This window comes from Macrotis lagotis, chromosome 1 (assembly GCF_037893015.1).
Source record: "Macrotis lagotis isolate mMagLag1 chromosome 1, bilby.v1.9.chrom.fasta, whole genome shotgun sequence".
In the NCBI taxonomy this organism is placed as follows: Eukaryota; Metazoa; Chordata; class Mammalia; order Peramelemorphia; family Peramelidae; genus Macrotis; species Macrotis lagotis.
Genome location: NC_133658.1, coordinates 295,400,358 through 295,416,428, shown reverse-complemented (window position 1 = coordinate 295,416,428; position 16,071 = coordinate 295,400,358). Strand labels below are relative to the sequence as shown.

The following is a 16,071-nucleotide window of genomic DNA, read 5'->3' as shown; positions in this document are numbered from 1 at the left end:
TTACTCAATCAGTAGGAGATACCACATTCAGGAAGGAGCAGAGACACATACTCTCTGAAAAGACATAGTAACAGAGAGGCACCTGAGGCATTAAGGACAGAAAGCACTTTGTGGCATATAACAGAAGAGAATTGACTATGAGTTCAAAGTCTTGGAATTCAGTTATAGGGAGGAGCAGAACCAGAACCCAGCTGAAAGACCTTCTCAGCAAAGATTCTGTGCATGAAAGCAAAAATCCTGTAGTGCCAGAGACATGAGCTGCTGAATAAATTTATGGGAGAATGTGTCCCACATTGTAAATATGTGATGTGAAATATTTTGTAGCCACTTCAGAAATATATTTAGTATATATGTAATATATACCTTTGCTTTGAACTAATTGTGTCATTTGGTTAACTTTTAAAGATAATCTCACTAATAGGGGCTCATGAGATAACAGTTTTGGAGTTTGAACCCAGAGCCAAAGATAGTAGTAATCATTCTATTAGGATCTCCACTTACAAACTTGTAAGTACTAAGTTGGGAAGGTAACCCATAGGAGGTATTATATACAGAATTCAGGTAATGTTTTAAAGTTTTAAATGTGTACTCTGTAAAATAGATATTACAAGAATTATCTCCATTCTTCTTTGACCTGGCCTTGGTATAAAATATCCCTTCTACCACCAAATGGTGGTAACTCATCTATAATTTACAGTTTTGGAGACATGCTTAGAGTATGAAAGGGTTGTGTGAACCACCCATGATCACAAAACTGAAATATGTCAGATGCAGGATTTGAATCCAAGCGTTCCCGACTCTTAGGTTCAGTCTTCTATCCACTACTTCTGGTCGTTATTATACACATAGAAAAGCTGAGACTCAAAGTGATAAATACTAAAACCTAATATTTCATTTCTGAAGCACTTTAGATATTATAGTAATAATAATTAACATTTACATAAAGTTTATGATTTTAAAGTTTGTGAAGCACTATATATTATAATCATATTTGATCCTCACAAAAACCCTGAGAGATAGATGATATTATTAACTCCATCTTACAGATGAAGAAATGGAGGCTAAAAAAGTTTAAATAACTTCAGTGTATAAGGCATGATTTGAACTCATTTTCCTGACTTCAATTATAATACTCTATTGACTGTATTACCTAGTTCCCTCCTACCTCATTTGATAAAATGATTTAAAAGGGTATTGTCATCCAGGATTCAAACCCAGATCTTCTGCTTTGATGACTGATGTCCCTTCCAATTCTTGAGAGCCTATGATTCTGGCTCTTAGTTCTCTACTCCTTTCACTATATCAGGTTTGCACTCAAGCCTTTATCTATTTAACCCATTGGATTAAAACCCAACCATAAAGAATCAAAGATTCTAGGAAAACAAAGCACTCTGAGGAAAGGAAAGATGAGGGGGGTATTCAGAAAGATACCAGAAGAACTCTGTAGATAAACCTGCTGAACATATACCTCCCACCCACAAATACCTCCAAGCCTACACAAAGTCAAGTGGGAACAGCCCCCTCCCTCCTTCCAGTTCCACCCTTTCTTGGTTCTAGGCCAGGGATTGCCCCAAAGAATAGTTGTTATCTATTTTCCTCAAGAATAACTTCTACACAGTACCAGAAAAACATTGCACACCCTAATAGCAACATGGTGGTGATTATCAATCTTGATGGACTTGCTCATTCCATCAGTGCAATAATCAGAGACAATTTTGGGCTGTCTGCAATGGAGAATACCATCTGTATCCAGAGAAAGAATTGTGGAGTTTGAACAAAGACCAAAGACTATTACCTTCAATTGGGGGGGGGGGGGGACTGTTATCTTATGTAATTTTGCTCTCTTATACTTTATTTTTCTTCCTTAAGGATATGATTTCTCTCTCATGACATTCAACTTAGATCAATGTATACCATGGAAACAATGTAAAGACTAACAGACTGCCTTCTGTGGGGGGTGGGGGGAAGGAAGCAAGAATAGGGGGAAAATTGTAAATCTCAAAATAAATAAAATCTTTCTAAAAAAAAGAATAGCTTCTATATTTACAGCTGTTTAAGACTGGGGGGTTTTCCTGTTTCTCCAAGCCTCCTGATTCCACTCTGGCCTCTGCTTCTCTGAGAAATGAACAAAATATTTGAGAAGGAGCCAAACAAATTGTTTCTATAAATGCTTTAGCTTAAAAAGTAGAATGGGGGAAGGGATAAGGGATTCCCCCATCTACCAACTCAGCCCTCTCTGGCCTTTGAAATGGCAGAATTCTGGAGGGAGGGGAAACTGAAGAGAAAAAACTCTATATAACAAGGATCTTCAATCTTGGACTCCTTTGACAGTCTAGTAAAACCTATGCATCCCTTCAAAGAGTAATGTTTTTAAATTTACAAAATAAAATGCATAGGATTAGAAAGGAAATCAATTATATTGAAATAAAAATTTATTTTTTCCCAATTCAAGTTCATAGATCCTCTGAAACCTATATACAGGAGTTTATAGATTCCAAAGAAAGAAAAGAAAAGAAAAATGAAAAGAGAAGGGAAAAGAAAAGAAGGGAAGGGAAAAGAAGAAAAAGAAAAGAAAGGGAAGAAAAGAGAAGGGAAGGGAAGAAAAGAAATAAGGAACGAAGGAAGAAGGAAAGGAAAGAAAGGAAAGAGAAAAAGAAAGGAGATGAGAGAAAAGAAGAAAAGGAAGGAAGGAAGGAAGGAAGGAAGGAAGGAAGGAAGGAAGGAAGGAAGGAAGGAAGGAAGGAAGGAAGGAAGGAAGGAAGGAGGAAGGAAGAAGAAAAAATTAAGGACACAAAACTAGAAGACAAGAGACCTAGGTTCTAGCCTCAGCTTTGCCATGAACAGCTTATATGTTCTTAGGCAAGTTACTAACCATCACTGTAGTTTCAGTTTCTAAATGTGTAAAATATATAGGACTAAATTAGATCTCTTTGCCAGTTCTAATATTCTATGGTTCTAAAAATTCATGGATTTTCCACAGAGCTGGTCAAAAGTAATGGTTAAAGGACTAGATCTGGAGTGAGGAAAATCTGAGTTCAATTCTGATCTGAGAAACTTAATAACTGAATGACCCTAGCAAGTCACTGAAGCCATGTTTGCCTCAGTTTCCTCATCTATAAAATGAGGAAAATAATATTGCATGCCTCCCAGGATTATTGTGAGGATCAAAAAAGAGCTATATAAATGCTAATTATTATTATTATTATTATTATTATTATTATTATTATTATTATTTCATTACACAAGTTTGCCCATGCCCATTTTTTAATCCCTTGGTCTTATCCCAAAACAAGAGAGAAGAATTTCCAACCCATAAACAAATGACTGATCTTCTCCCACAAGAGTTCCACATTGGCCCCCTAACCTTTCCTGTCTTGCAAGCCCAAGTCTGGCCCAGAGCTGCTTTGCTGACAGCAGCTTGGGGAGCTGGATACACTGAGAACAAATGGAAAACGGAAACATCACTTCAGCCAGAGTGGATTCCACCAACCGACTTCCCAGAGAGCAGGGGGCCAGGTCTGGAGTGAACTGTGGGTTTATGTAATTGTCTCACCAGGAATACTGGCAAGCTATGAGCTAAAAATAAGCACCATCCTTCTCCATCTTCCAGGGCCTCGGTCAATGACCTGGGGCAATTGCTTGGCCCAGGAAGGAATATTTAGGAGGCATTGCTGTCGAGGGGCATTATAAGCATTCTGTTTTATGTGACAAGTAGTTGGACCAGAGGTTTATCCTCCAGAAGAATAGCTTGTGGGAACCTGCCAGGAAACTTGGGGGTACCCAGCAGGGCACCAGGATGATAAAACGGCAACAGCTCAAAGAGACAGACAACCACTTACCCGGGGTCCTCTTTTGCCTGCTATTCCGGGCAACCCAGGCAAACCGGGGGGGCCCTAAAGGAAAAAGAGAGAGAAGTAAGAATTAAATACTGCTAAGTGACAGACAACATCACAGACAGAGAATGGCAGACCTGGTAGGAACCTTAAAATATTTAGTGTTAAAACTCTGAACATTAAGCCTGGAAGGAATCTCAGAACATAGAATAATAGAATGGACAATATCAGAGTTATAGAGCAGTGAGAGTCCAGTCAAGTAGTCTTTCCACCACCTTTTATAGATGATCTCTGTTCAAGCTAGTCAGTCAATAAAAATTTATTAAACTCTAGACACTGTGCTAGCATTGGGGATACAAAAAGAAAAGATCAAAGACAGACCCTGCACTCAAGGAGCTCAGAAGCTAAATGGGGGGGGGGGGGATAATAAGCAAATAAATATCTGCCAACAAGATATATACAGGATAAACAGGAAATAACTACAGTGCTATGATTCTTTGCCATGAAGCATTTCCACACTACAGCAAGATCACCGTACACAGGTGATGGGAAGTGCCATAAAATTCACAGCACTACTAGAGAGAATTTGGGACATACCAACACACCATTCACATCCAGGTTCTCAAAGTCACTTCTTCATGCTAAAACACAAGCTACAGAGAAAAACTGATACTACTCAACATGTGGGTCACCCAGAGTCACACACTGAATTGATGATGGATGCTAAGCTAATCACAGAATCATAAGAACATAGATAAAGAACCTTAGCAACAATATAGTCCTACTCCTCATTTAATGATCATAATTTTATAAATTAACAGATTCCTCACTCCACTGCCTTATATTTTAAAACACATGCATGATCTTGTTTTATCCTTCTATACCCCACTGTAAGATAAGCAGACTAGAGACTATTCTCTCCATTTAATAGGTTAGGAAAGGAAGACTAAGAAGAGAAGAAATTCATTCAAGATCAAACTACAACCTAGGTCTCCTGATTCTCAAAATCAGGGCACTTCTCATCATGCTGCTCCTGCTAGGTTCCTGGTTTATTGCCCCACTAGCTAAGCACAGTTATAGACAGACAGATAGGCAGGCAGTTATATAGACAAAGATACAGATGGACAAATGATATATAAATAGCTAGATGGATACACAGATACATAGACAGAAAGAAAGATAGAAAGTCAAATACAGATAGAGGTAGAGATAGATACATTTATGCCTGTATGTGTATGTGTATCTAATTATATCTTTCTTGTTTATACCCAAGTTACTGGCATGCGGTTCCCCCAGTAATTTGTGAATTCCTCAAGGATAAAAGTTATCTCTTAGTTTCTTTGTATTCTCAATACTTAGCATAGTTCCTAGTATAATAAGTATTTAATAAATTTTTATTGACTGACTGACAATTTTGCCAACTGTTGGTCCAGGCAATGGCACTAGAGGAGACCAGAGGAAAAGCTTTTGAATCAACAACCCATCACAGCAATTTAGAATCCAACCAGTCATTGGTATTGGCAACTGGAAGAAGACCTCCAAAAGATGCCATAAGCCAAAGCTCCAGTTGTCCCCCTCCTAGAGATCTACAATGCTCCTTTTCATCTTCTCCACTGAAATTTCTCCTGCTGTGCCCTCCCAAGTAAATTCTCCCATTGACATCACTGATATCTCCCATGTGAAATGTTTTCTTCCTTCTCCACTTTGGCTCTCAGTGTTCCATTGGTACCCTCTCCTCATACACAAACCAGGTTTTTCAAAGGATCAAAGCCTAAGAGACAATAATTCAGCCTATCTTTGAACTTCTGTCTGCTCTCCAGGCCTTTAAGCAAGGGAGTAAGAGACTCATTCAGATTCGAAAAAAAGAAACATTTAGCTTAAGCCATCCCCAGATGTTCTTGAAGATCCTTTTGCATTCTTCTATGTCCTATAGCCTAACATTCTATGAGCTTAGTCCCTATCAAGGGTACACTGGTTCAGTGTTATCAAGTCCTAGGCCCCAACATTCTATGTTCCAAGAAAGAAATTGGAAAAGACATAACAGGTAGGATCAAAAGACCAGAGGTCAATGTCTTCTGCTTCTACTGCTTCTACTACTGTATCTGAGTGGCGCTGGGTTAAAAGTTACTTCATATCTGTAAAAACCTCATCTATAATATGAGGGGGGTCAGATAAGATCTTCTTGAAGATACCCTGAAACTTTATATCAGATGATAGAATAAATTTTACAAAAGATATGGCCATTCTAATAGTCTACATTCCAAAATTCTGTGTCAATATTCTGCAGGTAGAGGCTAGGATTTCACAAACCTAATGATATGAGGATGTAGAGTAGGCAGTGACAAAAGCCTGCCAAGACCACTACCCAGGACCCAAGCCAAAACTTACTTCATCAAAACATGTCTAAAAATTTCAGAAAACCATTGGGACCCAGCGCCATCTAAATAGGAATGACAATAACAGGAGAGAAAGTGTGGTCTAGTGGATTCAAGGCTGTGTGACCCAGGGAAGTCAGTTAATCTCCCAGTGAACCAGACAACTCTAAGGTCAACTGTATGCAAGTGCTGATCAGCATGACTAGAAGACGTTTCACTATCTGGGTTCCCTAGATCAATGAAGTCACAGGGTCAGTGCCTATCCCCTATCCCTAATAAGAGTCATTCATTAATGTGTATGGTACCTAATAATTTTGAAAATTTTTCCAAAGCTTTCATATTGATCATCTCATTTGATTCTCATACCATCCTGGTAAGACTGAGAAAGGAAGAACTCTTTTTTCCATGTGACAAATGAGGATGTCAAGGCCCAAAGAGAAGAAGAAGAAGAGACTTCCCTACAATTACAAAACTAATAAGCATGTATTATGGTTCCAAGTTCTGTATAGTTTTTCTCTTCTCGGTGGGATTTGTTCTTTAAGAGGCTTTTAAAATAGACTTTTGTTTTGGAATAACTTGTGTGGGATATTTGTTCAGCCCTATCCACAGGTTTCTAATTCAAAGAAGAAAATGTTTAAGAAATCCAGCAAGGCTGGGTTGGTATTTAATTCACATTTCTTATCCCTGAAAATTTTAGTTAAGAAAACATGTTATCTCATGAAAGAGTAAATTTCACAAAAGGATATGGTCAATATTCCCCTCCCCAGCTCTCCCTATATCCCCTATTTGAGAAATGTAAAAATATAGAGATTAAGGTTGCATGACCTCTTAGGCAGACATCTGGACTGGGAGTCAACAAGAACTGAGATATAGTCTAGTGTTTAGCATTATTTCTTAGTATGACCCTGGGTAAGTCCTTTTTTCAGGGTCTCTAATTTCCTACTTATCAGTTGGGAAGAATAATCTCTGCCTCTCACATCTGGAAATAGAAGGTCTGATTTTCTTTTCTGGATTCCTTTCCTTTAATTATGACATCCAGCTACAAAGGACTTTGGCAAAGGCTTTCCCCGAAGCAAATGTGCTTGTATTTTGGGGCCAGTCCAATTCACTGGCCAATCTCCTTCCCGTGGGTGTATTTCTACGGAAGTTGACGTATGACTACATAGATTTACAAATGCTCGGTTGCTGGGTCGCTCTCGGTCATATCTAAGCTGGAAGATGGTGAGAAAATCACCTTGAGGGACATCAATCCACTGCTTTGGGGTCTATACTCCCAATTTACTCAGAACTTGAGGAAAATTCCAAGGAGCAAAGGATGAAACACCAAAGAAGCACAACTAATTTTGGGTAAGGATGGAACTGAAATCTAGATGATATAGTTCTTGGACTGTATCAGTTGCCTTCCCCAACTCTTTCTCCCTAATACCCCTGTAATATGGGAGACAGGGGAAAAAACCCTCTAATTCTCATTTCAGAGATAAAAAAAGTGAGATTCATTTATGGTAATAGAGTCAGCCCTGGAACCCAGCTCATGAAATGCCCCCTATATCAATGACTAATATTCAACTACTAAGGACATCTCCCTCCCAGCCCCAATACAAAAACTTCCTCAGCTGAAGAAATGAGAAAAAATTTTCACTAGCCAGGGCAAAAAATCCCTAGATGAGAGACTGACCTCATACCCAACATCTGCCCAGAGTAGACACATTAAGTGCCAGAGGAATTACTCAAATGAGAATTGCCATCCCCAACTCAGTCCAGATATGTGCTCATTGGATGATATTGGGGCAAAAATGAATTCCTTCAAGTGTTGACCTGATTCAGCGTGTGTTCTCCCAACCATTGAAATGCTGTAGAGTCTGTCACTGTGGGAACCTTGGGAGGACTCTGATCTACTGAGGTGTCCCAGCATGGTGTCTCAGTCTGAGTAGTTCAAGTTTTCAGTACTTACTTTGTTAGCAAGAAAGGGAGTGAATGGGCTGGGTTCCCTTTCTTCCCCTCTCCTGCCACCCCTCCTCCCCAACCAATGTGAGACCCTGCCTGTTCTCAGAGCAGTGGAAAAAAATCTGCCATCTCTTTCCAGGGAACCAAGCCTGAGTTGGGGTGGCTTTCCTGATGATTCATGAGGCAAGGGTGGGATTTTCCACCTCGAAGAAACAACGAGCCCTCTGAGGCCAGCACACAGCACAACTGCTCTGTTCATGAAAGAAAGTGGGAGGGGCAAGGGGGCTAAAGACCCCCAGAAGGGGAGGTGAAGGTCAAACTCCATTTTCACATTAGCAATGTGGGGAAAGTCTCTCATCCATGGCAAGGGGAGCTAAGATCATTCCCTGGAATTCCCTGATGTCCGGGTCACCTAGAAAGATTTTATCCCTCTCCCCACCCCCAAGATTGCTGATGTCTAACAAACTATTTAGTTCTCATAGAATGTGGTCTACCCATGCAGTCACCAGCAAGTTCAATTTATCAAGCTTCAGCTTATTAAGCCAACAGAGCAAACCTTTATGACAGGTCAGGAGGTGAGGGTAAACTACTGGAACTGATTTCAAGCTCCATAAACATAAATGACTATTTGATATTAAGTGAGTCACTTCACTTCTATAGATGAAAACATTTCCATCTACAAAAATAATACCCATTATTCCATGGCTTTTCTACTACACTAAATATTTTTCCTGATTTACAAGACAAGCAGAACTCTACAAAAAAAATGAAAATCTGTATTGAGTTTATGCCTGGAGAAAAATCAAAATAATTATCATATTTGTGTATGGCTTAAAAGGGATGAATACACAAGGACTTTTGTCTAACTCTATCTTGAATGGAACATCTCCCAAATGGAAGTCTTAAGCCATTCGAGGCAGAAGGGACCATAGATATAATACTTGAAGCACCAGACATTTATTCTCACATTTAATCACCTAGTTCAATGACCCTATTTTACAAATGAGGAAACTGAGGTTCAGTGACAAACTATTTACTCAAGTTTATAGACACAATTAGAGCCAGCATTTTAGAGCTCAGGTTTACTCACCCTACTGTAACGGCTCTCTGTTTTGAAGGATGCTGAGACTGGTCGAACTGGAGATTTAGTGAGATAGGGCAGGAACGCCATAAAAGTCTATGTAATGTCAAAAAGGGCATGACACTCTTCTAACTAGGCTCAGAGCAGCCCATGAAAGCTGGGTAGGTCTAGTATCCCACCAAATCCAAGAAGTATTTCTCTAAGCTGTGGTCAGAAACTTAATGGCTGGAAGCCCAATTCTAACAGCAAGATGGAGTGGAAAGTATTTGCTGCAGAGAGGAGTAGGTGCTGAGGAGCGTGACAAGAAGGAAAGCAGATTCTAAACATGAAAATTGGCCTGGGGCCAGGATAGTCTAAACATTATCTTCCTTTTAAAACCTCAGAGATGATATGATAGAATGAAGAGTATGCCTTCCTGAGTTCAGGAAATCTAGTTTCTTGGAGCTCTATCCATTAATGGATAGCTCTATCACATTATTCTCAGTGGTTAGAGCACCTGGAGATAGGAAGGAGTAAATTCAGGTCTCAGATATTTATCCTTTGTGTGACCTTGAGCAAGTCACTTAGCCTGTATGCCTCAGTTTTCTCAACTGTAAAATGGTTGTAATAGAATATTCCTTCAAGGGTTGTGGCTGATTAAGCAAGATAATAGTTTAAAGGGACTTAGCACAGACTCTTAATAAATGTTTATTTCTTTCCTTCTTTCTCTGAGTCTCAGTTTCTCCATTTTTAAAATTTTTTCCTCATCTTTAAAATGAAGAAATTGTACTGAATGATTTTAAAACATCTCTTCAACTTCTAAAATTCTGTGGAAAGAAAAGTTTGGGAGCCTTACCTTAAACCCCTCTGAATGACTTAACCTTGCTGGGCCTCTTTCCCAACCCCATAAAATGGGGACAACTTTTTATAGTTCTTCAACAGAGTGGTAATATCTCTGGATTTGGAGTCAGAAAGAGTACAAATATGGCTCTGACACTAACTAGCTTGGAGACCTTAGGCTCTGGTCTCAGGTTTCTTACCTGTAAAACCACTAGAAGATCTCTAAGTAAGGTCCTTGATAACTTTCAATGCCATGATTCTCATGACTAGCCTCATAGAGCAATTGTGAACTAGAAGATGGGCAATGAAGTTTAGAATGATGAGTGGTTTCAGAGAAATCTATGAAATCCAGGTCCTCTGAAGTCTGCAGTCAGTCTTAGGGAGCTCATAGGACTCCAGAGGCTGTATCCTTCCCTTGGGAACATGGATCATGCCTTCACTGTGTGTTAGCTGGTGGTGTTTTAATGGAGTAAATGGATTTCAGAAAACAGGGCCTTGGGGACCATTTACATAATTGAAAAGTAATGTAAATTATTTCCATAAGATTTACAATATGGTTACAATAAAAAATTGTGCTTTGGTCTCTTTAGAGACAGGCTGTATAAATATTATTACTAATGATTATCAAAAATAATTAAATGTGTTTTGAAAATCAAGAAATTCCATGCACTAGCCACTGTCCACTCAGCAGGAAAAAGGGATTTCAAATAGAGGAGCTGGCAGGGAGCTCTAGAGCCTGGGCAGGGGATGAAAGAGCTTGGGGGGTTGGGACATTTCGAGGCAGGGCTGGAGAAGCAGCAGCTGTGGCCATGGCCCCCTGGAAACTAGGTCTAGTGACCTGGTCTGATGATGAGTCAGCTTACTAGCCCTGGAGAAGTCATTCTATCCTGATCAATGTTCCCATCCAAGTGGGGAGGCTTAAAAGTGAATATGGGTTCTTAGTTATCTAGAATGCTTCAAAAGTCCCAACTCACTGATTCTCCCCTTCTACAAATCCAAACTATTCAAGTTTGACCTTTTTTACAAATGAGACCCTGAGAAGGAACATGATGACACAGCTTGTAAGTGGAAGAATCAGCTTTCAGAATTCAAAATCAGAATCAGAATTCAAACTCAATCTCATTCCTCCAAGATCAGTGTTCTTTCTACAATACAAGCTTATGGAAAATCTCCCTGGGCCATGAATTACCCCCACACACACCCCCAGGTAGGAGATCCATTGCCTCTCTAGGGTTCCTTTTAGCTAAAGTGTTTTTTTCTATAGATCATCTCTGATCAATGGGGATTTTCTCCTGGACTAAAACCTTTGATGATTATGATGCTAGTAACATTTATGAAGTCTTTTTAAAAAATTTTATGAAGTCTTTTAAAGTTTATAATATACTTTATATAAATATTATCTCATTTTATCATTATAATAATTCTAAGATGATAGCAATATACTATTATATATTATAGTGCATATATTATCTATAATAATATTATAATCATTAATATAATTATATATCAATATATTATCTATAATAATAACTATTATTTCCATTTTACACATAAGGAAACCGAGGCAAACAAAGGTTAAATGACTTGCCCAGGGTCACATGGCTAGTAAGTATCAGGAGTAAAATTCAAATTCATGTCTTCCTAATTTCATCACTTTATCCATCTAGATCTTTACTATCAAAGATCTCCACATCTTAAAGCCTATAAATTTTTTAAGTTCCTCCTCATTCTTGTTTTCCTCTCTCTATCCTGTTGCTACCACCCCAAATCTTTCCCTTCTCCCTAAATTCTGCTCCCTGCCTTCTGATAGTTGCTTGAAGAGGGTGCAGCAGATGGAGAAAATTGAAGTGTCATCTTTGTCTCCAGGGAAGTTTGAGTTGAGAAACAGTGATTTAGTAAACAATAGGAAAACTGACCCTATGGGGAGATGGGAAGAGCCAGGTGTCTGGGGTGAAAGGAAAGGAAGAAGAAACCAAGAGAAGACTTTAGAAGTCCACTAGTCATTTGGGGATAAGAACATAGTGGGGAAAATACTGAACTAATGATTCAGTTCCAAGAATGCAGAACTCTTCTCTTGGATCTATAGCCAATTTGCTCTGGTACCCCCAGGGAAGTTTCTCAAGGACTGTTTCCTAATTTGTCAATAAGGAAGTTGGAGTGGATCATCTCTTAAGGTCCCTTGCAGTCTTGTGACCCTATGATCCTATGTTAGTTCCAAAGTCCCTTACAGTGCTAAAAATCCTATGATTCCACAGGGAAACTTTTCATGGAGGCAAGGAGGCACAATTTTCTGTTTAAAGGAAGCCAATGGAGAATTATCAGGAAAATGTCTGGGAGGAAAATCAGTCTTTATAGCAGAGACTCCAAAAACGTCAACCATAATCTACTGGTTGATCTTTAAAATGATCTCCTATTATCAACCCTAGTAAGTAACTTATACTATCAGCTAACCCTTATCCCAGTATCTGTCATCATCATAATTAAAAAAATAATTGGTAGGTATATAATATAATAGCTCATTTGTTTCTCAGATCAATAATTGATAGAAAACTGGCCTTGGAGTCAGAGAGATCTGGGTTCAAGTCCTGACTTTGATGTTTATTGTGGGCAAAATGATCCTGGACAAATCCCTTATTCTTCCAGTACCAACACCATTTTGAAATACTATAAATGAAAGAGTCACATTGGCAGAGGGAATTAATTCCCTGGGAATTTCCTTCACAGATAAATTCATAAGATTAGGTCTAAAAATTAAAATCTAACATCAGCAATAAAGAAGCAACCCTACAGGATTACTATTTAATGCATTATTATCCCAGTTTACAACTGAGACTCAGAGAGGTAAAGGATTCTCCCCAGTAGAATGGAAGCTTCCTGGGGGGGAGGGGATTGTTGGTTTGTTTGTTTGTTTGTTTGTTCATTTGTTTTTTACTTCTACAGATCCTCAACACTGTCCACAATTTACTGAACATAGCAGGTTCTTAAATAATGCTCATCGAACTGAGTTTGTCCATGATCATGTGGCTAATGTCAAGGGAAGATATTTGAACCCAGGTCTTTTCTGACTCCCAAGTTCAGCTTCAATTCAATGACACCATGCCACCTTATTAATGCTTCAGGAAAGTCAAGAGTTGTAGGAATACATTAGAACTTATAACAGGAGTGGCTTAATCAACATCCATCAGAGGCTAATAAGAAATACTGGCTTTTGAGTTCTTGTCCTCTAATCCCAAGTCCAGGTTCTTCCTAGACCACCATGGTTGCCATGAACTTCAACATGCATTCTAAGGACACCCAAAAAGGCTGAAGCAAACAGTGACCAGATGTCTGTCTGACTGGATGTTGGTCTCTATGTCTACTGTCATACTCTAGTATAAAATTGGGGAAAGAGGACAGACAAAGCATGTAGACTTACCGGAAAGCCAGGGTCTCCCTTCTGCCCTGGAGGTCCCAAAAGCAATGGGAACAAGGTAGGCCCAATCGGGTCAAAGAATAGGTAACCATCTGTGTGAGTGAGGGTGACAGCACCCACAAATCGAGAACTGGAGGGTGGGCGTTGTGTGAGAACAGTTGCAGCCGTATGACTAAGGTGAGTCTGTTTAGGAATGGGCCCAGCAGTCAGATTCTTCAGGCTTGAAAGGAAAGAGGCAGGACTAGGAGCATCTCCAGCCTTCCTAGGGCTTGGATGGCTGGATGGCCAGGCAGTATTCTTTGGAGTCAATTTCTTCTTCACAGTGGACTCAGACATCTTCTTGCTGCCAGTGGAGTTGGGACCAGAAGGAGAGCCTGGGGAGAAGGTAGGAGGTATTGTTCTGGGCAATTTGATCCCTGTGGTAGGAAACACTGGTTTCACTGGGGGTCTAGGGGTTTGGACTAGGCTAGAACCTGAGGCTGGTGAGGATGGATTAATTGAAGGGTGGGTCATCTTGGCTGTACCACTATAAGCCAACACTGGCTTGCTGGTAGAAGGAAAGTTTCTGGTCATATTGGCCCTAGAGCTCTGGGACACTGCCTTGGTAGTGACAGGAGGGGAGAACTGTACAGCAGAAGGCACTGGCCTGGCAGTAGGAAGAGGAGATTTGGTCGTTCCAGAGCTCCGAAGTGCTGGCTTCACTGTGGGAGGAGGCAGGGCTCTGGCAGGGATGGGGTGGGAGCCAGGGGGCCCTGGCTTCACGGTGGAAGGGAAGCTCTTAGATGAAGAGGTTAGCACTGGCTTGACCATGGGATGGGACCTCTTAGTTGAGATCGTAGTCATAGAAGGAGTTACTGGCTTCATAGGAATAGAGGGAATCTTAACCACACCAACTTTAGATGTGGGTGGTACCGGCTTCATGGTATGAATGGAAGGTTTGGTCAAGTTGCTCTGAGAGGAGATCAGTGCAGGCCTAAGAGAGGAGGAAGTTTTGCCTGAAGACAAAGGCAAAGGCTTTGCAGTCACCGGTACAGTCCAGACCAAGCTATTCATTGTGGTGGATCGGGATGACCGAGGATCCACAGTGCTAGTCCTCTTAGGTTGGCGGGAGGGTGCTACCAACCCAGGGCTGGTCAGTGCTGGCACCACTGTTATCCTGGCACCTTTGCCTGGTGCTCTGGGCAAGGTCTGGGTGGTCTTGGAAATTCGAAGAGATGCCAATGGAGGCATCACAGTGGTCAGGTTCCTCAGGCTCTGCAGAGAGGCATCAGTCTGGAGTTCAAGGGCACTGGCATCAGGGTCTTGGGGAAGGAGGGGGAGAAGTGGAGGCAAGCGTGGCCGGTATGTATCAGCCTGTCTGCACTGCTTCTTCAGATATTTACAATAATTATGAGCTGCCTTGGCAGAAGGATAAATATCAAACTGGCACACTGCACCCTCAAACTGGACTGAGTGTTGGTTCATCTTCCCAAAAAGGAAAGACCCCTCAGGATCGAGAGATTCATCTTTTTTAAAATGCAAATCCATGGGCACCTGATACTTCCCACAAGAAGTAATGAAGGTGACCACCTGGCCTCGGATACTGATGGCCAAGTGGTGCCATCTCCCATCATGAACATCATAATTGAAGGCCAGTGAGCGCCGCTGGCCCAAGTAAAGAACGATCTTGCCAGGAATGAACTGGACACCCAACTGCAGCTTCTTCCTGCTGCTCCGGACAGCAAAGAGGAAGGCATTATTAACACGATGGGAACAGAGGCTCAGCACAAATGTCAGATTAGTGCCAAAAGTGGCAGGAATGATGGCACCTGTAGGGGCTTCAATTCGAGTCTGCTGTGTGAAGATGAATCCCGACTGAAATGGGATGACTCCTTGAGGGATGGAGGCCAGTCCCGGGGCTCTTCCACCAGGTGACTTCTTCCCACTGAGGCCAAGCCGTTGAAGGACATCCACATCTAGGGAATGGGGAACAAGACAAAGCAATTACAGTCTTGCACCACTATCATACTTATTGTACAAATAAGGAAACTGAGGCAAGCAGAAGCTAAGTGATTTGCCCAAAGTCAACAAGATAATAAGTAGCTGTGTATCTGAGGTCAGATATTTCTGACACTGGATCCAACCTCTCTTCACTAGATGAAAATGGACCCTAAACCACTAACTCATTCTGTTTTTGTTAAGACTATGTCCATTGTCTGAATTTTGCCCTTCACTTAAAGCCCAACTCAAGTTCCACTACTCCTCCCTAGGAAACCTTCCCAGTCCACTTCCTACTTTCTCTGATTGCTTGAGATTTACTATGTGATGCTACATTATCCTGGGATGGTCTCTAATTTTGTCATATGTGTAGCTCATCACCCCAACTTTGTGAGCTCAGCCTTGAGAGCTGTGGCATCAAATCTTTTCCTTCTCTTGTGCTCCAGCATAGGACTAAGCATATAGTCTGTGGTCTTAATAAATCCCTACTAGTCAGACACTATGATGGGTGGTAAGGATACATCCCAAAACAGTCCTGCTCTCAAGGAGATTACATTCCATGTGGAGGAACAATGTGGACATACTGGTTCACATTATATTATATTTTGCTCAGCCTCCACCCTTGTTAAC

At 40.7% G+C, this 16,071-nt stretch overlaps 1 protein-coding gene across 1 annotated transcript in view; it reads right to left on the bottom strand.

Annotated features, from left to right (window-relative positions):
• COL27A1 (collagen type XXVII alpha 1 chain) overlaps positions 1-16,071 on the bottom strand; it is a 249,264-nt gene that overhangs the window by 216,810 nt on the left and 16,383 nt on the right. The window contains exons 3-4 of the mRNA XM_074211169.1: positions 13,468-15,419; positions 3,840-3,893 (exon numbers count right to left, since the gene is read on the bottom strand). Of these exons, the coding sequence (XP_074067270.1) occupies positions 3,840-3,893; positions 13,468-15,419 (2,006 nt within the window). The remainder of the gene's footprint in view (positions 1-3,839; positions 3,894-13,467; positions 15,420-16,071) is intronic.